The sequence below is a fragment of the Marmota marmota genome, unplaced genomic scaffold (assembly GCF_001458135.2).
Source record: "Marmota marmota marmota unplaced genomic scaffold, marMar, whole genome shotgun sequence".
Classification (NCBI taxonomy): Eukaryota; Metazoa; Chordata; class Mammalia; order Rodentia; family Sciuridae; genus Marmota; species Marmota marmota.
Genome location: NW_026000082.1, coordinates 12950229 through 12978003, shown reverse-complemented (window position 1 = coordinate 12978003; position 27775 = coordinate 12950229). Strand labels below are relative to the sequence as shown.

Sequence of the window (27775 nt, the reverse complement as noted above, 5' to 3'; positions counted from 1 at the left end):
CCTGCGCCCCCCTCACCAGGGATTCATCACAGCAGTGCTCAAACCCTGAGCCACATCCCCAGCCCTTTAAGTGTTTTGAGACAAGGTCTTAATAAATTGCTGAGGTTGGCCTTGAATTTTAGTTCCTTCTTCCTTAGCCTGCTGAGCCACTATGATTACAGACGTGTAGCACTGTACCCGGCTAATTTTATTTATTTCTTCACCAGTTTCTGACTGAAATTTTTTTTCCTGCTCATGTTTGATTATAATTTTAATGTGAGCTGAACTTCATAGGTGCCACGTTGTGTATATTTTTGTTTTCTTCCTTATTAGGCACTGTATTTGTGATGCATACATTTTTTTTTTTTAAGGTGCAGGGTGTCACTGCATTGCCCAGATCAGCCTTGAACCCAGGTGATCTTCCTGCCTCAGCTTTCTGAGTAGCTGGAACTGCAGATGTGCACCACCATGCCCAGCTCTGTATTTGATATTTTTAAAATGGTATTGTAACTTAAACAAATTCTGTTTTCTATCTGATTGTTGATTGCCTATAGCAATAGTTTTTTTTTTTTTTAACCTTGTACTCATTTGAACATTTTCTAGTTAAAACAGTCATATAGTGGGCTGGGGATGTGGCTCAAGCAGTAGCATGCGGCCCGGGTTTGATTCTCAGCACCACATACAAACAAAGATGTTGTGTCTGATGAAAAATTAAAAAATAAATATTAAAAAAAATCTGTCTCTTTTTTAAAAAAAAAAAGCCAGTCATATAGTATAATTATACTTTAACAATGGTGAGTCTGTCTTCTGGGTAGATAGATTGGAAAAAGAATTAGAAGTGAAAGTGGAAACACTGATTTGCAGATTTGTAGTACGATAGGTAAAATAGTAGTGACTTGGGTTTGAAACTTATGGTGGGGCTAGAAAGGAGGAGATAGTCTAGAAATTTATTTCTGCCATTTGCAAGCAGGAAACAAATGACAGATTCAAAATAGGGATAATCCAAGGAGAGTTTAAGGGGCTGTTTCCAAATATAATAAGGGTCAAGTATGGAAAAAGTCATACAGTATTTTTAATTAAAAAATTTTTTTTTTTTTTGTACCAAGGATTTAACCCAGGGTGGTTAACCAGTGAACCACATCCTTATCCCTTCTTTATATTTTATTTAGAGATAGGATCTCTCTGAGATGCTTAGGGCCTTGCTAACTTGTTGAGGCTGGCTTTGAACTCCTGATCTTCCTGCCTCAGCCTCCCCAGCCACTGGGATTACAAGCATGTGTCCTCATACCCACATATAGTATTCTATGCCTGGTAATAGCAGTTTACCACCCAGAGGACCTTACAGAAGGAAAGGGGGTGGATTTTAGAGGACTGGTTAAGGGACACTGCCAACCCAGGGTAACTTTTCAGAGAGCTAGGGACATATGCTGTAATGGATTGAATTGTTTCCCCCAAAATATGTCTACAATCCAACTCCTGCTATCTGTGAATTTGACCTTATTTGGAAGGGTCTTTCTTTATAGATGCTATTGAGGTTCTTTTTTTTTTTTTTTTTTGCACCAGGAATTGAACCCAGAGGTGCTTAACCACCAAGCTATGTCCCCAGCTATTTTTTAAATATTTTATTTAGACACAGGGTCCCCAGCCCTTTTTAAATATTTTATTTAGATTTAGAGACAGGGTCTCCCTGAGTTGCTAAGTGCTTCACTAAGTTGCTGATGGCTGGCTTTGAACTTGTGATCCTCCTGCCTCAGCCACCTAAGCCTCTGGGATTACAGGTGTGCTGCACCCAGTTGAAGATCTTGGTAAAATCATCTAAATTTAGGGTGTACTCCAAATCAACTAAATACTATTTATTATAGTGGTAATCTCATAAAAGAAAGGTAACTGGAGGTTATCTTAGTGGTAGAGTGCTTGCCTCGCACACTCAAGACCCTAGGTTGGATCCCTAGCACTGTCTGATAAATGAATATATTATATATAAAAGCAAAGAGAGGGAGATTTGATCAGAGATATGGAAGAAGGCCACATAAAGATGAAGGTGGAGAGCAAAGTGATGCTTCAATAAGCTGTGGAGAGCTAAGAGCCAACATAGCTAGAACACTCAAGGAAAATTCTCCCCTACAGCCTTCAGAGGGGAATGTGGCCCTGCTGACCCGTTGATTTTGGAATTTTGTTGTCTGAAATTGAGAAAATAGATTTCTGTTTTTAAGCTGCCAGTTTTGTGGTAATTGTTTATTGCAGCACTTGGAAACTAATATACGTTCTAACATTCTCCTCCCTTCCGTCATCTTTGAGTTTCTTGTGAATCTGGGTGGGAGGTAAGTGGTATACAAGGTAGAATACATGGGATTTGCTGATGCATTGGATACTGGCCGGCAGCTTTGGTCAAAGACCAGGAGGTGTGGTAGATTCATCTGCTGAAGATACATAGCACTTTTGGAGCTGGGAAACACTGGGAAAGTTCATTTTTGTGCAGGATGAGTTGGAAATGTTTTCGTAACACAGTTAAGTGATACATCAGTAGTAGCCAATTGGATATCCAAGACTGGCTGAAAGAGAAGTCTGACCTGGAGATAATAATCTGGGATTCATTGGCTTTAGAGAGAGCATTTAGTCAGACAATCAGTAGTTATATATTGTAGAAGCAAAGAAAGGGCCTAGCACAGTGCTGTCCTGGAAAACTTTCTGTGATAAAGGAATGTTGTGTATCTGCACTACCCAGTATGGTAGCTGCTAGCCATATGTCTCTTGAAACGTGGCTAGTCCTGAAATTTTTATTTTAATTTGGATGGAAATAGCCACATGTGAGTACTGGCAATCAAATTGGACAGCACAGTTCTAGGATGAAACTCTGAATATTTCCAACATTTAAAGTCTTCAGATAAAAAGGAGCAAATAAGGTAAACTAGAACAGGAAAGGAAAGGAAGGTGTTGTCACAGAAGCCAAGGAAAGTGTTTGAAGGAAGAAATGGTCAGTTATACCTGAATCTGCTGAAGACAGCCACTATGAAGAGTATCAGAAAGTATCTGTTAGGCCAGGCACGATGGCACATGCCTGTTAATCCCAGTGGCTCAGGAGGCCGAGGCAGGAGGATCACAAGGTCAAAGTCAGCCTCAGCCTCAGCAAGGCACTAATCAACTCAATGAGACCCTGTCTCTAAATAAAATACAAAATAGGGCTGGGGATGTGGCTTCATGTGGTTGAGTGCCCCTCGGTTCAGTGCCCCCCCCCCCAAAAAAAAAAGTAGCAGATTTTATAATGGCAAAGGCAATAATGTTCTTGGTGGAATATGGAAAGCAGGGACTGGGGTTGTGGCTCAGTGGTAGAGCACTCGCGAGGTCCAGGGTTCGATCCTCAGCACCACATAAAAATAAATAAGTGAAATAAAGGTATTGTGTTCAACTACAACTAAAATAAATATTAAAAAAAAGAATATGGAAAACAGATAAAGTGACTTAGAAACTGAATAGAGTGGATATCAAAAACATCAATACTGGTTTTAATAACAAAAACAAGTAGCAGAATGTTGTATGTAATTCTATTTATTATTATTTTATTTATTTTTTTCCCATACTGGGTATTCAGCCCAGGAACCTGGTGCATATTAGGCAAGCCCTGAGCCACATCACATTCCCAGATTTTTTTTCCCCAGTAGTACTGGAAAATGAACCCAGGGGTGCTCTACCACTGAGCTACAACCCCAGCCCATGGTGGTTCTATTACATATAAATCATTATTAGAGTAGGAATGTAGGCATGACCACTTTTATGCTGAATATTTGCAGATGTGTTCTAACAAGGTTTGGAATTTGTTTGCTAGGAGGAGGCATCACCCTATACATTGGCCAACATCTGCATGAATGTCCTGATTGCTAATCTGGAAGAATTGTGTTCTAAGAAACCTGATGGAACACTGTGCTTTCCAGAGCAATGGAGTTTCCCTCAGGAGATAGCTGATCGATTCCTTGGGATGATGGTTTGTCAAGGTAATAAGGTTCCTCTATAGACTACTCTCACTCTCACAGCAATTTTTTTACTATTTGAAAAGCACCTTTACATACAAATTATTTGCATTTTACTTGTGAAAGTTGAGTTTCAGTCTTTCTCAGATACTATGATAGAAATTGTTTTGCTTCTAAGTTCATTTTGCTCTTGGCTTACCAGGTAAATGGAAAACTAAGTTGTCACTTGTCCATCTTGTATTTTTCAAAATGCTGTTGCTGTAGTATCATCTCCTATTCTTTACATTATGGATATGAACCTGTGTGTGTGTGTGTGTGCGCGCGCGCGCATGTGCGNTTCCTTTTTTTTTTTTTTTTTTTTTTGTTAAAGGGATTGAACCCAAGGATATTTAATCACAAAGCCATGTCCCCAGCTCTTTTTATATTTTATTTAGAGACAGGGTCTTGCTGAGTTGCTGGGGGCCTTGCTGAGTTGCTGAGGCTGGCTTTGAACTTGTGATCCTCCTGCCTCAGGCTCCTGAGCCGCTGGGATTACAGGCATGTATCACTGTGTCCGGCTACATGCCCAGATCTTTTTATAAAGAATTTTTATTTTGCAAAGGGCCTTGCTAAGTTGCTGAACTTGGAATCCTCCTGCTTCAGCCTTCCTGAGTAGCTGGGATTAGGCCTGTGCCATCAAGCCTGGTCCCCGTGTTTCCCTGCACCCCTCGAGACACTGGAGTTAAACTCAGAGCCTCACACATTCTAGGCAAGCTCTGTATCACTGGAACTGAGCTACATGCCTAACCTGTATATTTTATTTTGAAATAGGATCTTGCTAAGTTTCCCAGGCTGGCCTTGAACTTGTGATCCTCTTGCCTTAGTCTCCTGAGTGTGTGCCATCATGTTTATTTATTATTAATTATTCTGTGGTGTTGGGGATTAAATCCAGGGCCTTGTGCATGCTGGGCAAGAGCACCACTTAGCTACATCCCCAACTTCCATGGAAGGAATTTAAGAAGTTCAAAATGCTGTGGAGGTCAGAGATGTGTTGCATGTTGAAGTTTCTGAAAAAGTTAGCAATCTCCAGCATATTATCTTTTGGGATCTAATATAGTACCATATCAACCTATTTTGGATGAGAAAGGGACCATGTGCCTCTATAGTCTCACCTTCCTTTCAGTTCTCTACTCTTTTTATATATATATATATATATTTTTTTTTTTTACTTGTAAATGGACTTTATTTTATTTATTTATATGCAGTGCTGAGAATAGAACCCAGTGCCTCACACATGCTAGGCAAGTGCTCTACCACTGAACCACACAACCTTAGCCTCAACTCTTTAAAGCACCTTTTTTTTGGGCGGGGAGGCGTTTTACCGGGGATTGAACTCAGGAGCACAGGACCACTGAGCCACATCCCCAGCCCTATTTTGTATTTTATTTAGAGATAGGATCTCATTGAGTTGCTTAGCACCTCCCCTTTAGTGAGGCTGGCTTTGAACTCAGGATCCTTCTGCCTCAGCCTCCTGAGCCACTGGGATTACAGGTGTGTGCTACCGCGTCTAGCTTTTTATTTTTTTCAAACTGGCATCTCACTATGTTGCCCAGACTGGTCTCCTACTTAGGGGCTTAAGTGATCCACCAACCTCAGTAACCCAAGTATTTGGGACAATAGGCACACACCATACATTTAATTTTTTTTTGCTCTGTTGGTAGTCGAACCAAGAACCTCATGCATCTCATGCAAGTGCTCTGCCACTGAGGTAAATCCTCTAGTCCTGGTTGTGAACATCTTTGAAAGTGGGAATAGGCCTTTTTATCCTCTGTCACAGAATAATAACTTAAAAAAATGTACCTTGGGGCTGGGGATTTAGCTCAGTTGGTAGAGCGTTTACCTTGCATGCACAAGGCCATGGGTTTAATCCCCAGCACCACACACACACACACACACACACACACACAAAAATGTATCTTGAAGGAATGACTTATGTGATCTCTGCTTGAAAAATCCCAGATATTGCACTGAAATTGTGAGATTTTTTTTAATCTTTATTTTGTTTATTTATTTAACGTGGTGCTGAGGATCCAACACAATGCTTCATGCGTGCAAGGCAAGTGCTCTACCACTGAGCTACAACCCCAGCCCATGGTGGTTCTATTACATATAAATCATTATTAGAGTAGGAATGTAGGCATGACCACTTTTATGCTGAATATTTGCAGATGTGTTCTAACAAGGTTTGGAATTTGTTTGCTAGGAGGAGGCATCACCCTATACATTGGCCAACATCTGCATGAATGTCCTGATTGCTAATCTGGAAGAATTGTGTTCTAAGAAACCTGATGGAACACTGTGCTTTCCAGAGCAATGGAGTTTCCCTCAGGAGATAGCTGATCGATTCCTTGGGATGATGGTTTGTCAAGGTAATAAGGTTCCTCTATAGACTACTCTCACTCTCACAGCAATTTTTTTACTATTTGAAAAGCACCTTTACATACAAATTATTTGCATTTTACTTGTGAAAGTTGAGTTTCAGTCTTTCTCAGATACTATGATAGAAATTGTTTTGCTTCTAAGTTCATTTTGCTCTTGGCTTACCAGGTAAATGGAAAACTAAGTTGTCACTTGTCCATCTTGTATTTTTCAAAATGCTGTTGCTGTAGTATCATCTCCTATTCTTTACATTATGGATATGAACCTGTGTGTGTGTGTGTGTGCGCGCGCGCGCATGTGCGAGATTGATGCTGGGGATGCTGTAATATTTTTTAATTTTGAGATAAGGTCTCACTAAATTGCTGAACCTGGCCTTGAACTTGGAATCCTCCTGCCTCAGCTTTTCCAGTTGCTGAGATTACAGTTATGTGCCACTGTGCCCAGCTATTGTCCATTTCTTTTTTTTTAATTTATTTTTTAGATATAGGTGGACACAATATCTTTATTTCATTTTTATGTGGTGCTGAGGATTGAACCCAGTGCCTCACACATGGTAGGTGAGCGCCCTACCTCTGAGCCACAATCCCAGCCCCTATTGTTCATTTCTTAATCAGATTAGTATTAGTATTATTTCTCACTGTTGAGTGTTTTGAGTTCTTTATATAGTAACACCTTTTCAGAAGCATAGTTGCAAGTATTTTCTCTCATTTGGTAGATTTGTTTCCTTTACTGAACTCAGAAGTTTTTAAGTTTGTTGTAATCCTATTTACCTCTTTTTGCTTTTTTGTTTTCTGTAATTCCAGTGTCCTGAAGCATTTCGTCTAGTACTTTTATACTTAACACTAGGGATTGAAACTAGGAAGGAACACTTTAACCACTGAACTACATCTCTACCCTCTACTTCATCTCTACAGGGGACTGAACTCAGAGGGCACTTTACCACTGAGCTGCATCCCCAGCACCCCCATTCTTTTTTTAAATTTTGAAACAGACCTTATTTGCCTGCCCAAGCCTCTTAAGTAGCTGAAATTACAGGCATGTTGCCACTATGTGTGTGTGCTTTAAAGAAACCAGTTGCTTGTTCTGTAGAGTTTTATACAGTCTGGATTTTGCCATTATTTTTTTTTTTAATATTTATTTTTTTTTTAGTTTTCGGCGGACACAACATCTTTGTTTGTATGTGGTGCTGAGGATCGAACCTGGGCCGCACGCATTCCAGGCGAGCGCGCTACCGCTTGAGCCACATCCCCAGCCCCTGGATTTTGCCATTATTAACTGAGCATATATTATATATATATAAAATATGTGTTATAGGTGATTGCAATGTCTTTATTTTACCTTATGTGGTACTGAGGATCTAACCCAGTGCCTCACACATGCTAAGCGAGTGCCCTACCTCCATCCATCCCTGTGTGCTCTGATATTGACATGTTTCTCTGATCCCTGTATTTTGTGTTAATTGGATGTTTGATCAGATTCAGGCTATGTGTGTGTGTTTCCTTGTACTTCATTCATGGTTCTGTGAAGTTTTTCTGGTTGATTGTTGCTATGATTATTATGGCTGTAGATGGATTATCATTGCAAACACCCAAAAGCAGGAGTTCTTGAGGTTAGAATTGTCATGTTCATTTGCTGTCGGTGACTTTTCTGACTTAGTGTTTCTGATTTCTTCTTGTTTCCTGAGCTGTTCCATAATTAGCTTTCTGCTTGTACATACCATAACTAAGGTTTTATTTTGAATACCTTCTTTTTTATATATTTTTATTTTTTTTAGATATACATGACATTGAAAACCCTTCTTACTTTGCACACTTCTTGGGTAATTTTCCTAGGTTTAGTTACTACTACTAATTCCCCAGAGTTCTCAGCTTAGTCCTTTATTCTGAGCTTCAGAACCATGTGTCCAAATATCTCCTTGTTTCCCGTTTTCTTTTCTGGATTGCTGAGTCATGGTATTCTTTTAATTTTGTTCCACTCTCAGTGGCTGCTGCTTAATAAGATTTCTACTTATTTGGCTTCCCCTTAAAGGCAGTAAGGATTAAAGATTTAGAGCTCTGGCTTTAGAACCAGACTACCTGGGTTTACATACTTTCTTGACTGCAGCCATGCCACACTTAACAATGGGCACATATTCTAAAAAAGATCTACCAGATGGGTGGTACCTACTAGTAATACCAGCGATTCAGGAGGCTGAGGAAGGAGAATTGCAAGTTTGAGCCAGCTTTGGAAACATAGTGAGCCTCTGTCTCAAAATGAAAAATAGGTAGGGCTAGAGATGTAGTTCAGTGGTAGAGTGCCCTTAAATTCAATCCCCAGTACCAAACAAACAAACAAACAAACTGTGTGAACATCATAATTTACTTACACAAACATAGATAGATGGTAAAGCCTGTTGCTTCTAGGATATACACCCATATATCATGTTACCCAATTGAGTGCTATAAGCAATTGTGACATAATGGTAAATATTTGTATATCTAAACATAGAAAGATGCAGAGAAATTATTAGGTAAAGCAGGGAGGCATGCTTGTAGTTCCAGCTGCTCAGGAGGATTGTTTGCGCCTCTGAGTTTGAGAGGGCAAATCCAAGGCCAGCCTGGGCAACTTAGCAAGATGTACCTCAAAAAAAAGATGGATGGAAGGCTTAGTGTTCCATCCTCAGTACTGGGGGAGGGGGGAAGTGATAAGTAAGCAAAGAGTTATTTACATTTATATGTCACTTACATACCTGTTTGGTTTCATTTTTCATTTCTATAAATAAGGTTACTATAAATATCACTTTGGTCTCTGGAGTCCAACTTACCACATATTTTAAACTTGCAAGTTATTTAACCTCTTCAAGCTTCAGTTTCCTCATCTATATAATAGTAGTAGTAGTAGTTCCTGTATATGTTAGTGCAAGAGTGAGATAATCTTGGTAAAGAATTTAGAACAATGCCTGGCACAGAGTGAGTGGTAAATGTAGTCTTTATTATTCTTAGCATCTGTCCGTCTGTTCATTCCACATTGCATCCTGGAAAGACATGAGATCTCATTGTCATTACAAGCTAGCTCTGCTTCTCTTATAGGCAAGCTGACTGATAGAACAGCAAGTATTTTCCAAGGCAACCAAATGAACCTGAAGATGGTAAATATCCAGAAAGCTAAAATCTCTGCAGCTGCCTTCATAAAAGCCTTCTGCCATCATAAGCTTGTTGAAGTAGATGCCACTGCAGTGCACTCTGACCTTCCAATCCCAGATATCTTAAGTGGACTCTGCAGCAATAGCTGGATCCAGCAAAATCTCCGGTGTCTTCTATTAGACTCGACAAGCGTTCCTCAAGATTCAAAACGGCTGTCCTTTGGTCAGCTCACTGGACTTTGTATTTTAAGTGTTTTCAACGTTTGCTTTCATACTGAAGATCTGGCTAATGTTTCTCAGTTACCAAACCTGGAAAACTTGGACATCTCCAATACTCTGGTCACGAACATCTCTGCACTCCTTAACTGTAAGGATCGACTCAAGTTTCTCACAATGCACTACCTGAAATGCCTGACCATGACCAAACCACAAATTCTTGGAGTCATCAGAGAACTTCAATATCTGCGTCACCTTGATATTTCCAATCACAGGCAACTCAAATCAGACTTAGCTTTTCATTTGTTACAGCAGGAGGATATCCTGCCAAATGTTGTGTCCCTGGATATTTCTGGCGGCAGTTGTATCACTGATGGAGCTGTAGAGCGATTTATACAGCAGCGACCTGAAATGCAATTTGTTGGGCTCCTCGCTACAGATGCTGGTTATTCTGACTTCTTTACTACAAAGCAAGGCTTGAGGGTTTGTTCATTAAAATAAGTTTTGTTTCATTTGTTCAGAACATTGTTAAGTTCTTGCTGTTCACCAGAATGTGTACTTGGTGTTAGTTGCAAAAGCAACAACAACAAAAAAATCCTTAAGATTTAACAGTTAATAATTATTGTGCGGGCTGGGGATGTGGCTCAAGCAGTAGCGCACTCGCCTGGCATGCGTGCGGCCCGGGTTCGATCCTCAGCACCACATACAAACAAAGATGTTGTGTCCGCCAAAAACTAAAAAAAATAAATGTTAAAAAAAAAATAATAATTATTGTGCACCCACTATGTGATAGGTTGTGATATAATGGGTGCACAATAATTATTAACTGTTAAATTAAGATACAGTTACATTAAGATACAATTCCTGCTTCCATGTCTCCCAGTCTAGCTTGATAATAATTATAGCCATTATTGATTACCTCATATGTGGCGGTGTTGTGCTTGCCCATTGTTTTCTTCTTTAATCCTCCCATTTTACAGATGAGGAAAGGGAAGCTCAGAGAGATTTGGCTACTTACCATCATGGAATGAACCATTCAGTTTTAAAGCTGGTACCTGCATCCAAATCCAAATCTTATGCTCTTTACCTCTCTTAAGAACTGAGGAGGGTTCTGGGGTTGTGGCTCAGTGGTAGAGTACTTGCCTTGCATATATGAGGCACTGGGTTCCATCCTCAGCACCACATAAAAATAAATAAATAAAGATGTGTTCATCACATCTTTTTAAAGAACTGAGGATAGCCAGGCTTGGTGGGACACACCTGTAATAGTGCTAGCCATATTGATCATCTGCCTCAACTACACTCAGTAGTGTGTGTGTGTGTGTGTGTGTGTGTGTGTGTGTTTGTTTGGAGGGGGCGTCCTAGGGATTGAACCCAGGGTTGCTGTTCCTCTGAGCTACACACTCAGCCTTTTTAATTTTTGTTTTGAGACAGGATTTTGCTAACTGGTCCAGGCTGGCCTCAAACTTGTATTCCTCCTACCTCAGCCTCCCAAATAGCTAGGATTATAGGTATGTGCCACCAGGCCTGGCTCCTAGCAACACCAAAAAGAAATGTTTTGAACATTGCCAGAATAAGTTTATAACTTTGGGCTGGGAATTGAACCCAGGGCCTTGCACATGCTAGGTGAGCACTCTACAACTGAGCTGTATCCTCAACCCATGGTGTCATTTTTTTCTTTTTTTTTTTTTTCAGTTGTAGTTGGATACAATACCTTTATTTTATTTATTTATTTTTATGTGGTGCTGAGGATTGAACTCAGAGCCTCACACATGCTAAGCGAGTGCTCTGCCACTCAGCCCCAGGCCCAGTCCCTCTTTCTTTTCTTTTTTTTTTTAACAGTGTGACTTTCTTTTTTTTTTATTACTATTTTTTTTTAGATGTTGATGGACTTTTATTTATATGTGGTACGGAAATTTGAACTCAGTGCCTCATACGTTAGGCAAGTGCTCTACCACTGAGCCACAACTCCAGCCCACCCATGGTGTTATTTTGAAAAGCTATGTATATATGTGTCATGTATGACAATAGAATGCACTTTTTGTTTTTTGGTACCAGGGATTAAACCCAGGGGCACTTGGCCACTGAGCCCCATTCCCAGCCCTATTTTGTATTTTATTTAGAGACAGGGTCTCACTGAGTTGCTTAGCACTTTGCCATTGCTGAGGCTGGCTTTGAATTTGCCATCCTCCTGTTTCAGCCTACCTAACCGCTGGGATTATAGGAGTGTGCCACTGTGTCCAGTTTAGAATGCACTTTGATACATCATATATAATGGAGTATAATTTCTCATTATTCTAGTTATACATGATGTAGAATCCCACCAGTCATATAGTTATTTATGTACATAGGTAATAATTTTGTCTGATTCATTCTACTATCCTTCCTACCCCCATTCCCCTTCCCTTCCCTTCACTCCCCTCTAACTATTATAAAGTAACACTATTCTTCCCTAGCCTCTCCCCACTGCCCCCTCCCCCCATCATGAATTAGTATTCACACATCAGAGAAAACATTTGGCCTTTGGTTTTTTTGGGGATTGGCTTATTTTGTGAAAAGCAAAATATATTTAAATGTATATGTTCAGAAGTGTATTTTGTGTGTGTGTCTGTGTGTGTGTGTGATGTTGGTGATTGAACCCAGGAGAGCTCTACTACTGAGCTATATCTATATCCTCTTTTCATTTTTTAAAATTTTGAGACAAGGTCTCACTAAGATGCCCAAGCCGGTCTTGAATTTGTAATGCTGTTGCCTCAGCCTCCCAAGAAGCTGGGATTACAGGCCTGCACCACCTTGCCTGGCTGTGTAAAAGTATTTTGTAGAGACACTAACTATGTTCACATTTTCTTCTTTAGGTGTTTGTGCCTGGGATGAACATGTGTACATGCTATACAAGAGTTTGACCAGTGAGATACACCCTGAGCCTCAACCACTGAGATACACCCTGAGTCCCCTAGGTCTTTTCTATCTAGACAGTTTTCTAGGATGGTAGTTTCAAGGATTCATTTTTCCTACAGAAACTTGTCTGTATAGGTTTGATATTCTTTCATTTTATTCTGTAATGATTCTCTAGATCTTTTTCTGCTTCTGCTTTCTGTTTTAAGTTTTTACTTATTTTGACTGGGAATGTAGCTCAGTGGTATGGTGCTAGCCCAGCATTCATGAGGCCCTGGGTTGGATCCTGGGCACTGCATAGGATACAACTGTTTGGGCTGGATACATTTTGTGCATACCTCTAGAGGCCAAGGCAGGAGGATTGCAAGTTTTAGGCCAGCTTCTGCAACTTAGTGAGACCCTGACACAAAATGAAAAGAGGTATAACTCAGTTGGTAGATTGTCCTTAGGCTCAATTCTCAGTGTGGGAGTGGGGGTGGAGGTGGGGAAGAAGTCAATTTTCCTGCTATATTCTTCTTACTTACTCAATGTTTTTTGAGGAGAGGTACTCGGAATTGAATCCAGGGATATTTAACCACTGAGCCACATTCCCAGCCCTTTTTATTTTTTTAGACAGTATCTCACAAAGTTGCTTAGGGCCTTGCTAAATTGCTGAGGCTAGCCTCAGAATTTGTAATCTTCCTGCCTCAGCTTCCCAGATTTCTGGAATTAGAGGCAAGCAGCACCATGCTATTACCCATACTATATTTAAAAAAAAAAAAAAATTTAACTCTATTCTTCCTTGTGTACCCTGTAACTTAGTCTTTCTATTTGGTAAAATTTTATCTTTTTCTTTCCAGAATTTAATAAACCCTTGCTTTAGCTCCTTGATATTAATGATTTGTTTTGGCACTGGAGATTGAACCCAGGAGTGCTTTACCACTGAGCTACATTCCCAGACAGTTTTATTTTTTATTTTGAGACAGAGTCTCTCTAAGTTTCTGAGGCTGACCTTCAACTTTTGGTCCTTCTGCCTCAGTCTCCCAAGTCATTGGGATTATAGGTGGGTGCCACTGTGCCTGGATATATATATATATATTTTCATATACTAAAATGTGTGTTAAGAATATTAAGTTTGAGGGTTGGAGTTGTGGCTCTGTGATAGAGAACTTGCCTTGCACGCATGAGGCCCTGGGTTCTATCCTCAGCACCACATAAAATAATAATAATAAAAAATAAAGATATTGTGTCCATCTACAACTAAAAAAAAAAGAATATTAAGTTTGGAGTGCTGTGCTATGGTATAATTGTCTTCTGATTTATTTTTTATTTATGGAAAGATTTTTTTTTAGCCAAAATATGTAGGTTTTCATTTTTCTGACATTCTCAAAAATGTTTTATATGGAATTGATTTTAATCTTTTCATTTTCGGGCATTTGGTTGATCAGGTTCCTAACTTAAAAGCAGTCTCTTGTCAATTTAGTGGAGTGAGATCATCCAATGGGTGATGATGTTATTTGTCATGGTAGAATGGTGAAGGTTTTCTTTTTCTTTTGCATGATCCTTAATCTCCCCTCCCCCATTTCCTTCTTTTTTCCCCTCACTACCCAGTAATGCTGTAAACTGTCATTTCTAGTTTGTTTAAATTCTTTGTTGATTTTATAGTTTGAAGAGATGATATGAGGGTGTTGGGAGTAGGGGTGGTTTGGAGTCAGGTGAATGCCATTATTTTCCAGATCCAAAGTCTTCATATTGACTGTTTAAAATGTGTTATTCAGGGATAGCATGGAAGAATTATGATACTATATAAATAAGAAAGAAATGCTACTCAAAAAAATTAAAATCAATTCCTTTTTCTTTTTCTATTTTATGTTGCTGGGGATTGAATATAGGGCCTCACACATGGTAGGTAAATGCTCTACCAACTGAACTATATCCTTAGTCTTTTTGTATTATTTTACATGACCATTTTTCTATTTTTTTGTCTAATTGTATAGGATTATTTGAGAAACATTATATGCATTCATTATTTTTGGTTGTTAAAAAAATTACACATAACTTGGGGCTGGGGATGTGGCTCAAGCGGTAGCGTGCTTGCCTGGCGTGTGTGCGGCCTGGGTTTGATCCTCAGCACCACATACAAAGATGTTGTGTCCGCCGAAAACTGAAAAATAAATATTAAAATTTCTCTCTCTCCCTCTTTTTTAAAAAAATAAAATAAAATATAACTCTTCAATTAATTATAATCTAGCTTTCAATAATTTAACATTAAAAAATTACACATAACTCATTATATTAGTTGAGTATTTTTCTCTTGTTTTGCATTACTGAGGATTGTACTCAGTTGAAGTATCAATTGTAATACAGTTATAGGGAGATGGTATTTAATTTTGATTTCTCCAGTTTACTGCTTTGTTAAATTAGCAGCATACTTTACCTCTCTGACTAAATGAGAACAACTTTGTAAACCACCTGGAATATATCATTGAACAGCTCTTAATATTGTTTCAAACATTGGAAGCTTGGGCATGACTGGTAAAACCTATTAGTAATGTGCTTCTTTTTCAGGTTGCTGGAGGAGCCAGTATGGGTCAGATTTCCGAAGCACTGAGCCGATATGGGAACAGGTCATGTTTTATGAAGGAAGCTCTTTACAGGCTCTTTACAGAGACATTTTCAATGCATGTACACATGCCTGCTGTTTTAAAGGTAACTATACCCTAGAAAGGAAGTTTTTTTCAGATTACTTGGTTCAATTAGATAAGTAATTGTATGTTTGATTTCTTTCCAGAAATGAGTGCTCCCTCCATATCTACCTCAGCATCACTTATTTGTATGTCTTTGATGGGGCTTTTTTTAGTTTCATGTTGTTGGAATCCCTCACAGTGTTTGCCCGTGTGCACTGTTGCTCTTACAAGGCTTTACACTAAAGAATAAGATATAAGTCTGGTTCATATTTGTGTTCTCTGAAATGCCTATTGGAATACCTTGAATGGAGTGAGGCCCAAGGAAAGATTGTGAAATTAGTTTTAGGTGTGAGGAAATGGGAGGTCCAGAGAAAGGAGGCAACTTGTCCAAAGTCACACAGAAAGTTAATGACTGACTTTTAATTAGAGAGTATTGATGTAATACCTTAATGTCCTAAAGAGTAAATGCTGAGGATAAGGAATATCTGTTACTGTTATGATAAAGAGCAAATATTTTGCCAACCAGAACAAGCACAAGGCAGTAAAAAGAATGTTGATGTTGTTCTATACTCTCAAACCATGTTTATCTTCAGCTTGTGGCTGTAGGAATGAGGAATCATCCAATGGATTTACCAGTGCAATTCACAGCTAGTGCATGTGCCCTCAACTTAACACGCCAGGGTCTGGCCCAGGGAATGCCTGTTCGCCTGTTATCAGAAGTCACTTGTCTACTTTTCAAGGCTCTGAAAAATTTCCCCCATTACCAACAGGTAATTTTGATTGAAATTTTAATTGTGCTTTTTAAGATCAGGGCAAATACTTTACTCTCACCAGGTGCCCACACTGACAAGATGAGCTGGGTTCAAAAGAGCTGGCTGCAACATTAAACTAGGAAAACAGTGAAGAAATCACACAACATAAGGACATGAGTTTCTCAGATCTAGGGTGGGACTGATCTGCCACCTTAAGGGTCAGCTTCTACACTGGACAGCGCTGGAAAGAGTGCGCACCCAGACACACACACACACACACACAAAGGAGACACACACAAAGGAGCTTCAGTGGAATGTTCTTCACCAAATAAGGCAGGGGATGATATTTCAGAGGTGGAGTCTTATTTTGCGTTGTCTTATGTTCAGCAGGTTGATTGACATCTTGGCAAATCACACCCATCTCAGGTGCTGTGTGCGATCACAGGCTGAGCAAGAGGAAAGGTGCACTTGTCGCACAGCCCAGTCAGCGCGTAATGCCAGACCTGTCCCCTCAAAATATCGCTCCAGTGAGCATAGCTCACACACACAGCCCATGGATGACTTGCAAAAAATACAAATGTGTATTTTTTAGTTCTGGTTTTTCATTGTATCAGAGAGAGAGAGAGAGAAAGAGGGGAAGAGAGGGAGGGAGAGAGACAAAATAGATAAGGAATATATGATGTTTGGTATAGAAAAATAGGAAATACAGATAAGCAATGAGGTTAAAATTTTTTTAAAATGCATGCCTGTAATCCCAGCTACTCTGGAGAATGAAGCAGGAGGACTGCAATTTTGAGGCCAGCCTGAACAGCTTAGTGAGACTGTCTCAAAATAAAAAATAAAAGGGTTGGGGGCATATAGAGTGTCAGAGTGTCAATGTCAGAGTGCTTGCCTAGCAGACAAGATTCTGGGTTCAATTTCCAGAACCTCAGTAATTTTTGGGGGATGTGTGTGTGGATTGAATCCAGTGGGGCTTTACCATTGAGTACATCTACAGCCATTATTATTATTATTATTATTATTATTATTATTATTATTTAATTTTAGGACAGTTTTTTGGTAAGTTTCCAGGCTAACCTTGAACTTGTACTCTATCTCAGCCTCCCAAGTTGATGGGATTACAGGTGTGCACCATTGGTGTCCAGCTACAATACTCTTAGTTACTTGGGAAATTCAATTTAAAGCTATAGTGAGATACTGGTACTCCTTCTAGAAACTACTGCATACCCCTTAGACTGGCCAATAACTAGAAGGCATCAAGTGTTGGCAGGGTATGAAACAATTGAAATTCTCATTTGGTTGTAAGAATGTGAAATGATATAACTACCAGTTCAACTGTTTGGTAATTCCTTTAAAAATGAAATATACATTTTTTATTCTACCCAGTTATTCTCACCTACGTGTTTAGCAAAGAGAATAAAATATATGTCTATATAAATGTTTATATAGGAATGTTCATAGTACCTTGTTCATAATTACTAAAAAAATTGGGTGAATAAATAAATTGTGGTATATTGGTATAAGGAAATACTGTTTGGCATAGAAAGAAATGAAGTTCTGATACATGCAACAGGGATGAATCTCAAAAACATTTGCCAGGCAAAATATTCTAAGAGTAGATACTATATGATTCCATTTGTGAAACCTTAAATGAAAAAAAAAAACTATAACTGTAATTTTCTGGGGTTGAGGCTGCCAGGATGGGGGCATAGTAGAACTCTTTGGGGATGATAGAAATGTTTTTTTCTTGATTTGTGGTGGTGATGGTTACACAGGTGAAAAAATTTGTCAGATCTAAATGAGTCTTTATGATAGGAATTGAGAGAGGGAGATAGATATAATTTTCTTTTTTTTTTTTTTTTTGTATTGGGGATTGAATCCAGGGGTGTTTTGCCACTGAACTACATTCCCAGCCCTTTTTATGTTTTTATTTTGAGAGAGGGTCTTGCTAAATTGCTTAGGGCCTTGCTCAGTTGCTGAGGCTGGCCTTAAACTTTTGGTCTTCCTGTCTCAGCCTCCTGACTTTCTAGCATGACAGACATCTGCTACTGTGCCTGTCCCAGTGGGAGTTGCTATTTAAAAATATAATAAGGAAGGTGATCTTTCTTATTTAAGAAATCTGTATTTTCGCCTGTTCTTGAAAAGTTAAAAGATCTGGCTCAATTAGTCTTCATTCCTGCATGGCAGTCATCAGTTGTAGGTTTAAAGGAAAAACTTGAAGAGAGCTAGGTACAGCAGTGAGCTCCCAATAAGAAAAGCTCATTTTAGCACCATCCAAATGTTTGGAACCTGTATTTAGAATGGAGTATTACATTTACTCATAATTATTTTCTCTTTTTACCCAAAAGTTACAGAAGAATTGTCTTCTTTCCTTAACCAATTCCAGGATTCTTGTGGATGTTCCGTTTGACAGGCAAGTATAAATAGAAGTTGGTCATCTGATTAGGGTGCTGGCCAGTATTCCTCTGAGCACTGTTGGCATTTGATTATTAGTTTGGCCAAGGCCTGATTAAGGCTCAGACATGGTGTTTGTGCAGAAGGCTGTTTTGAGCCTAACACACAGTAGTGATCCGTGGTACTATATTTGTAAATGTTCTCTCCCAAAGTGATTCCAGGACCAGGCAGTGGGTAAAAAAAATAATGAGCTCCAAAGAATAAAATGCACTTGGACTCAAGTTCTAGCCCTTCCATTGTCTCTGCACATGTTTCCTCTGTTTATAAAATAGTAACTCGTTTGAGGATTTGATATGATAATGTTTATAAATTATCTGTCACAGTACATAGTTTAAGAGGTATTGGCCATATGAAGAATCTTAGTCATTCATTTTGTTATTGATTATTTAATAATAATTTAAAAAATCATTATCATCCTAGATGTTATAGAGGGATTCTTGGGATTCTTTTCAAAGCCTTTGTGATCTTCCAGATTCACGAGTTTAAAGCATTTAGATTAGTTAACTGCAGAAAGCAGAAAAATTAAGCACAGACTGATACGAGCTTTTTGCTGAGGCTGGCTTTGAATTTGTGATCCTCCTGCCTCAGCCTCACAAGACGCTGGGATTACAGGAATGCACCACCACGCCCAGCCATTTATTCAAATCTTTTATGTCCTTAAGAAGTATGTGGGAGTTCTCTTCACATGGTCTTGTATATTAACATTTACACCTTTTACATTGCTGTTTTCAGTGGCTACTTCAGTATTTGATATCCATGCAGTCTGTAATTTGTGGGTGAAGGGTTATGGATAGTAAGTTTGCTGTGGTGTTTTGGCACTGTCCACAATTCAGATTACAAATTACTACCTCTTTGGAAACTCTTTAGACTCATCGTAGTAGAAACTAAATGCTAAAAAGTTTTTTTGCTAGGTATAGTTGCACAGGGCTATAAACCCAGCTACTTGGGAGGCTTAGGCAGGAGGATCACAAGTTCAAGGCCAGCCTAGGCAATTTAGTGAGGCTCCATGTCATAATAAAAAATGAAAAGGGCTGGGGATGTAGCTCAGTAAAAGAGCATTTGCCTACTACTATGTGAGATCCTGGGTTCAGTTCCTAGAAAGGATAAAAATAAATCCCCAGAAATAAATAAAAATAAAAAAAGGTTTCTTTGGATCTGCTTATCCAGTGTTCTGTTTTTTAAAAGAATATGTTTTAGTTGTAGATGAACACAATATCTTTATTTATTTTTTTATATGGTGCTGAGGATCGAACCCAATGCCTCACAATGTTTGTGTGAGGCAAGCTCTACCACTGAGCCCCAGCCCCAGTGTTGTATTTTTATTCTTTTTCTCTCGCTCTTTTTATTACCCCTTGGTTCTGAGGATTGAATCCAGGGCTGCTGCTTTCATGCTCTGCAGGTACCCTTCCTTTGATCTGCACCCCATGCGTACTCATTCTATTTGTATACTCTCCTGTTCCATCTTATCTCCTAAATGCTCATTTTCATAGTTGAGGCTTTATAAGTTCAAAACTATTTTTGTTACAGGATTTGTTGGGGGAGGCTGAGTGATTTGCCATGTACAGTTTCACAAACTATGTAATATTGAGAAAAATAAACACTTCTTTTCAGGTTTGATGCTGCCAAGTTTGTTATGAAATGGCTCTGTAGGCATGAGAACCCCAAAATGCAAACTATGGCAGTGAGCATCACCTCTATTCTAGCACTGCAGGTATGTGACATTTAGGTCAAGATCGTGCTCTTCCTCCTCATACAGCTTGGATACTTCACTTTTTGATTTTTACTTGCCTTTAGCTATTACCAGAGCAAATTGCACAACTCCAAGAAGAGCTCTTCATGGCAGTTAAGGTGGGTTGAGTTGATCTTCATTTAACTTTTGTAAAAATGCAGGTATTTTGTGAATGCAGCTTAAAAAATTACATATGTCTAAAGGCCCCATTAAAAAGAAATTGTAGGCTGGGTATATAGCTCAGTTGTTAGAGTGCTTGCCTTGCATGCACAAGGCCCTGGGTTCAATTCTCATCACCAAAGAAAAGAAATTGTAAAACTTGTTCCCCAAGATAAATTTCTATTCTTATAGCTATTTATTTACTTCTACTTTTCAAAATATAATGCTTAACTGCAGTTTCTTGATTTTGCAGTTTTAGATATTTATTTTGTTACTATAATAAATAAAAATTTAGTTCTCCTACATATATTTCTACAGATTCCTTCTGCAGTTCCCAACAAGTTTATAGCACAATTAAATCTGTAATCAGTATTTACATTAGGATTGCTCATTCAAAACATTTTATTTTGTACTTTTTTTTTTTTTTTGGTACTGGGGATTAAACTCAGGGGTACTCAACCACTGAGGCACATCCCCAGCCCTATTTTGTATTTTATTTAGATACATTTCTTATTTTATGCCTTTTGCATTGCCGTTATCTGTGGATACTTCAGTGTTTGATATCCAACCAATACATTTTTCCACTTATTGATGCATGTTTATAATAGTGATAAAGTCAAGGATAAAAACTTTCTTTTGGGCCTGTTCATTTCTGAGGTGCTTGAGTTCTCAAGAAGGTGATTGAGGGCTGGGAGTGTGGCTTAGTGGTAGAGTGCTTGCCTTGCTCATAGGAGGCACAGGGTTCAATCCTCAGCACTGCATAAAATAAAATAAAGGTATTGTGTTCATCTACAACTAAAAAAAATGAAGCCAGGTGCAGTGGTGCATGTCTGTAATCCCACTGGCTCAGGAAGCTGAGACAGGAACATCATGATTTCAAAGCCAGCCTTACCAATAGCAAGGCACTAAGCAACTCGGTGAGACCCTGTCTTTAAATAAAATACAAAATAGGGCTGGGGATGTGGCTCAGTGGTTTTGAGTGCCCCTGAGTTCAATCCCTGGTACCCCCCCCCTCAAAAAAAAAACAAGAAGATAGTTTGAGTTCTGGGCTGCAGCTCATAGTGGTGGTTAGGGGTAGAGAAATTATTTTATTCATCAGTTGTGGATTGGATGGGATTACCTAGAAAGAATATGGAGTGTATATAGAGAAAAGAAAAGGATATACAGAAGTTCATTGGAAAATTAGGAGAAGCCAAAAAAGGAGTTTGAGAAGGAGCATCCAGAATGTGCTAGGAAACAGGAGAGAGAAGTGTCTTAGAATCCAACAGGAAATATTCAAGAAAACTCAGGCAGTTGTGTCAGATCTGAGTAGTTGAGTGAGATGACAGTGGAATTGACTCTTGAATTTGGCATGATGGGAGTCATGAGACATCTTGGTAGATCCTGTTTTCAGAGAATGCTGGGCCAAACAAGTTGAATGATGAACAGAGAAATGGAGAAAACTTTTTTATGTTGATTTTAATGAGAAGGAAAGAGAACGGTACTATGTGGAGTCAATAGTAATTTTTTTTTTGTAAGATAGATTTTGTAAGATAGATATTTTGTAAAATATTAAGATATTTTGTGCCTATGAAAAAGGGAAAAATTGCCCTAAACAAGACAACTTTTTAAAAAATTTTAAGGGGCTAGGGTTATAGCTCAGTGGTAGAGTGGTTGCCTCACACTTGTAAGGCTTTAGGTTCAATCCTCAGCACCACATAAATTATAAATAAATAAATGAATAATGAATGAATGAATGAAATAAAGATATAAAAAAATTAAGACAGGGTTTCTAAGTTACTGAGGGTGGGATCTCACTTAGTTGCTGTGGCTAGCCTCTGACTTTCCATCCTGCTGCTCTATTCTCCCAAATTCCCTGGCTTGTGCCTTGGCACCCCATTGAGAAAATAATTTTGACACCAAATTCTTGAGATTGCAGGAATAAGATTTCGAGCACATGTAAAGATGTTGGATTTAGTGGAGTAGGAGAGAAAGCAGAGTACATTGATGCAAGTGTAAACATGCCAGTTTAGAAGAGTGACTTTGAAAGATGATATGAGCTGGGCATGGTGGCATATACCTATAAACCCAGATTCTTGAGAGATTGAGGCAGAGAAATTGCAAGTTTGAGGCCATCCTCGACAATATAGTGAGAGTCTGTCTCCCCACACTCTGCATTTTTTAATTGGTGCATTTTAGTTGTACATAATGATGGGATTTGTTGCTGTATTTGTACATGCATATAATATAACAATATAATTTGGCAGTATCACGCCCTAGCACTTTCCCCCTGTCTCCCTACTCCCATCCCTTGGTTGTTTTCCTCTTCTGATGTCCCTTTGATTTTAATGAGATCCGCCCCCATCTTTCTTTTCGTTTTTCCTCTCTGGCTTCTACATAGGAGAGAAAACACAGGACCCTTAACCTTCTGAGCTATACTTATTTCACTTAATGGTTTCTAGTTTCATCCATTTTTCTGCAAATGACATAATTTCATTTTTCTATATGACTTTTGTTATGAATTGTGCTGCTATAAACATGGGTGGTATGTATCACTGTAATATGATGATTTTAATTCTTCTGCAGAAATACTAAGGAGCGGTATGGCGGTTCCATGCCTAGCCTTTTGAGGAAAGACCCTGTCTTAAAATAAAAATAGGGCTGGGAATTTGGCTCAGTGATAGAGCTCTCACCCAGTTTGTGGTAGGTCCTGTGTTTGATTCTCAGCATAACCAAAAGGGAGAGATATGAAGTGATCAATGAGAGTTAAAAGATGGTAATTAAAGTTTGAGGAGGAGAATTAGGAAATAACAATCTTTGGAACAAAATATAGTTGAATGCCCTTTTAAAATTTATGGGCAGATATTGAAAGCACAGACTTTTTCAACCTTCAGAGTTTGGGGGAGGCATGAAGTGGACTGATAGCTAGGTTTAGCATTTATCCTAAAGTAGAAGTTGTGAAAATGTCTAGAAATGGTAACAGGACTGGATACAAATAGAGCAAGGACTCCGAGCAACATAATGGGAGGAAGAACAGTGGATTTCCTGGAGAGACAAGTTTATTTTGTTTTCTGGTTTTTAAATGTTATTTGTTTATTTAATACTGGGCCTTGCATACACTAGGCAAGTGCTATATCCCTGAGCTACATTCCCAGCCTTATTTTTTTTTAAGAGAGAGAGAGAATATCTTTTTTTGTAGATGGACACAACACAATGCCTTTATTTATTTATTTTTTGATGCTGAGAATTGAACCCGGGTCTCGCGCATGCTAGGCGAGCGCTCTACAGCTGAGCCACAATCCCAGCCCCCAGCCTTATTTTTTAAAGTGCATATTAATTGTACAAAATAAAGTGTTTCATTGTGTTATATTCATACTTGCATATAATAATGATATTTTCTACTAGAAAGACGTTTTAGGTAGTGATAACAAGAGCTCAGGAATCAGATTTAGGCAGACAAGGCCCAACCAATTACTAGTCATATGACCTGGGATAAATCTCTGTGCTTTGACTCTTCATTTGGAAAACTGTATTAGCAATTAAAACTCAGACTTCTGTCATAGTGATACTACCTCATCAGTTATTGTGCATATGTTTCAGAGAAAGCATGTAAAGCATGGGACCATGGCTTTGCCACAGTCAAATGTTTCAGGGACAGCCTCATTTCACTGCTCCCTTTCTTCCTTGCCTTGCCCTTATTCATAACCTGTTGACTACCTAGGTGAATATCTTCTTCCTACTACTCTTAGCTGTCACAAAAAAAACTTTATTTATTTTTAAAATTTATTTTGGTACTGGGAATTGAACACAGGGGCGCTATACCACTGGGCCACACCCTCAACCCTTTTTATTTTTTGAGACAAGTTCTTGCTAAATTGCTTAGGGCTTTGCTAAATAGCCAATATTGTTCTGGAACTTGTGGTCCTCCTGTCTCTCTACCTGCCCCTGCCCAGTTGCTGGTATTATAGGAGTGCCCTAGCTTACATATTACCTATATATGAAGGTTTCCCTCTTACCCTTTATATAAAGTAAAATTTCAAGCTTTTGTGTATTTCTTTAAGAGCATTTGACAAAACTAAAATACATTTTTTTAAAGATTTGGAAACTTAAAAAAAAACTTTTATTTATTTATTTATTTATATGTGGTGCTGAGGATTGAACCCAGTGCCTCACACATGCTAGGCAAGCACTCTACCATTGAGCCACAACCCCAGCCCCATTTGGAAACTTTAAAAAAATATATTTTTCAGTTGTTGATGGACCATTTATTTATTATTTATTTTTAACTCACAGTTATGGAGGCTGAAAGTCCAAATAGCATGGTGCCAGCTCTGGTGAGGGCCCCCTAGCTGCATCATATGATAAATGGCATCCTAGTGGGAGCTCATGCAAAAGGGAGAGAACACATGGCAAGGCAGGATGTCTGAGAGTGGGATTATTTATTTATTTTTATGTGGGGCTGAGGATTTAACCTATTGCCTCATACATGCTAGGAAAACACTCTACCACTGAGCCACAACTCTAGCCCCCTAAAATTTTTAGTTGAGGAAAAACCAAGTTGTTTTTTTTTTTTTTTTTTGTCTGTCTCTGCTACCTGAATGAGTACTTGACTTACAGATGGTGTTAACTAAATGTTTTCAGTCAATAAAAAGTAGAATATCTGATATATACTTGATAATGCCCATTTTTTGTGGGGAGGGGTACCAGGGATTGAACCTAGGGGTGCTTAACCACTGAGCCACTTCCCCAGCCCTTTCTTGTATTTTATTTAGAGACAGGGTCTAACTGAGTTGCTTAGGGCCTTGCTAAATTGCTGAGGCTGGTTTTGAACTCATGATCCTCCTGCCTCAGCCTCCTGAGCTGCTCTACTGAGATTACTGGCAATAATGCAGTTTGTTTGTTTGTTTGTTTTTGTTTTTACCAACTAAGCACGCTTATTAAACTTTTATCCTCCTGCCCCCCCCCCTTTTTTTTTCTTTTTTTGGTTATACTGGGGATTGGACTCGGAGGCCTCATGCATGCCAGGCAAGTGCTGTACCACTGAGCTACTACCCATCTATATTTTTGTTTTCTTCAGTTAATCACAAAAAACCATAGGAGGTAGTTAAAATATATTTTACTGAAAAAATGGATCACAAAGCTATTAAGTGATGAAACTTGGGTTTGGAACAGGGATTTGATTCTAACATCATCATTTTTTTTTAAGAGAGAGAGAGAGAATCTTTTAATGTTTATGTTTTAGTTTTTCTTTATTTTTTTAGTTGCATGTGGTACTGAGGATCAAACCCAGCACACCACGCATGCCAGGCGAGCGCGCTACCGCTTGAGCCACATCCCCAGCCCCTAACACTCTTCTTCTTCTTTTTTTTTTTTTTTTAAATTTTAATATTTATTTTTTAGTTTTCGGTGGACACAACATCTTTGTTGGTATGTGGTGCTGAGGATCGAACCCCGGCCGCACGCATGCCAGGCGAGCGCGCTACCGCTTGAGCCACATCCCCAGCCCCTAACACTCTTCTTAATTTTGCTTTTCTTGTAATGGAAGTGAGTCATAAGGGCATCTAACCTCCTGTCTCTTTGTGTTTTAGGAACTTATAGCGATAGTGAAACAAAAGACTACTGAAAATTTAGATGATGTCACCCTCTTGTTTGCTTTGAAAGCACTTTGGAATCTTACAGATGAATCTCCAGCTGCCTGCAAACACTTTATTGAAAACCAAGGATTGGCAATCTACATTCAAGTTTTAGAGGTGGGAAGATGGGATTGACTTTATATGTAAAAATTCTTTTCTTCATGATAAAGTAACCTATTTATTCTTTTGACAGAATTTTTCAGAGTCTTCAGTACAAAGCAAAGTACTTGGTCTCTTGGTAAGGTGAATTGTTTTGAGTTAATTTTAATTACTTTCAGAAAATTAACATGGATGTAGTACCTACCATGTGCTAGCAAATGTTAAAATCTGTTTACATGTATAAACTCATTTAATTTTCACATTATCCCTATAAAGTAAATAGCATTATATGTCAGCCAGTTATTGCTGTGAACAAACTGCAACTTAGTGACTTAAAAACAATAGCCATTTTTTTTACTTAAGAATTTGTGGATCAACAGTTTGAGTTCAGATCAGCTCTACAGTTTTTCTGTTGGTCTCCTGGGGGAAATTCATGAAGCCACAGTCATCTGGTGACTCACCTGGGACCAGATGGTCTAAGGTGGCCTGACTTTCATGTCTGAAGTTGGGACTGGTAGTTGACTGGGCCTTGTGTCATCATGGGCTTCTTTTTGTGGTAGTTTCAGGCCAGCAATAGAGGGCCAAGTCCCATCGTACATATACTTTCCAAGTTCAGTTTACATCACACTTGTTAATGTCTCACTGGCCAAAAGCAGATTCTGTGGTTAAGCTCAGATTAGACTGGCCATCCTTTCATGGAAGGTAACAGCAAAATCACATTGCTACAGGGTGTATGCACAGCGATAGGAAAAATTGTGCTATGACTATACCACATAGTTATCATCCACATCCTAGACACAAACTCTTTGACACATGAAACTAGCATTTATCCTAAGTCACTTTAGTATAGAATCAAAATTCAAACTCGAGCTGGCTCCAGACCTTCTTGTATTAACAACCTTAACTATAATGCATCTTTGTCAAGGTGATTTATATTATGTATATATATATATATATTTTTTTTTTCAGTGCCTGCCCAGCCCCAAGGCAATCAATTTTTTAGAAATTTCTTTGTTCATATTTGTGTATTCTCTCATTCAAAATATTCCATGACTGAGAAATTTGTTTCCTAATGATTTACAAAAATTAATAAAAATGTACCATGCATACCTTTATTTTGTCATGCTGAGTGCAGTGGGAGATACAACAAATAAATCTTTCAGGCTGAGTGTACATATACTTTCCAAGTTTAGGAGGTAGTGTTAGACCTGTGTACACAGCTCTCTCCTTGAAGACTGCATCTTGTATTGCTAGAAGAGAAGCATAAGTCCTGTGGGAGCCTTTGCTTCTAATCATAAACTTCTTGAAAATGAGGATTGTGACTTATACTCTTCATATACCTGGCACCTATAGGACTCACAACACAGTAGATGTGAAAGGCATCACAGAGAGGGATAAATGATTATTGTTGGAAATCAAAAAGTTACAGAAAAGCAGAAGGTAGGGACAAAAGTCATTTTTGGCTAGAGACAATATAATCATTAAAGAGATACTATGAAACAGAAAATTTCAGAATTGAAATTTTTGGGAGAAACTGGAAAAGAGACTAGCTATGGGAAATAATACCAGAAAGTTGGACTAAAGCCTTATATATCTTACTAGCTAGTTAATAGCTAGCTCAGTGACAAGAGTACTTGCCTAGCATGTTCAGGGTCACAGGTTTGATCCCCAGCACTTGTCCAAAGATGGGGAGGACAAGGAAAAAAATTT

At 38.7% G+C, this 27775-nt stretch overlaps 2 protein-coding genes across 2 annotated transcripts in view; one reads left to right on the top strand and one right to left on the bottom strand.

Annotated features, from left to right (window-relative positions):
- Zyg11a (zyg-11 family member A, cell cycle regulator) overlaps positions 1–27775 on the top strand; it is a 40299-nt gene that overhangs the window by 594 nt on the left and 11930 nt on the right. The window contains exons 2-10 of the mRNA XM_015484693.2: positions 3803–3968; positions 9431–10182; positions 15142–15282; positions 15854–16030; positions 18361–18425; positions 20078–20177; positions 20261–20314; positions 25922–26083; positions 26160–26204. Of these exons, the coding sequence (XP_015340179.1) occupies positions 3803–3968; positions 9431–10182; positions 15142–15282; positions 15854–16030; positions 18361–18425; positions 20078–20177; positions 20261–20314; positions 25922–26083; positions 26160–26204 (1662 nt within the window). The remainder of the gene's footprint in view (positions 1–3802; positions 3969–9430; positions 10183–15141; positions 15283–15853; positions 16031–18360; positions 18426–20077; positions 20178–20260; positions 20315–25921; positions 26084–26159; positions 26205–27775) is intronic.
- The window catches only part of Echdc2 (enoyl-CoA hydratase domain containing 2), a 48282-nt gene continuing 47670 nt past the window's right edge, over positions 27164–27775 (bottom strand). Inside the window, exon 9 of the mRNA XM_048815368.1 lies at positions 27164–27315. Coding sequence (XP_048671325.1) covers positions 27268–27315 — 48 coding nt within the window. The 3' untranslated portion in view covers positions 27164–27267. The remainder of the gene's footprint in view (positions 27316–27775) is intronic.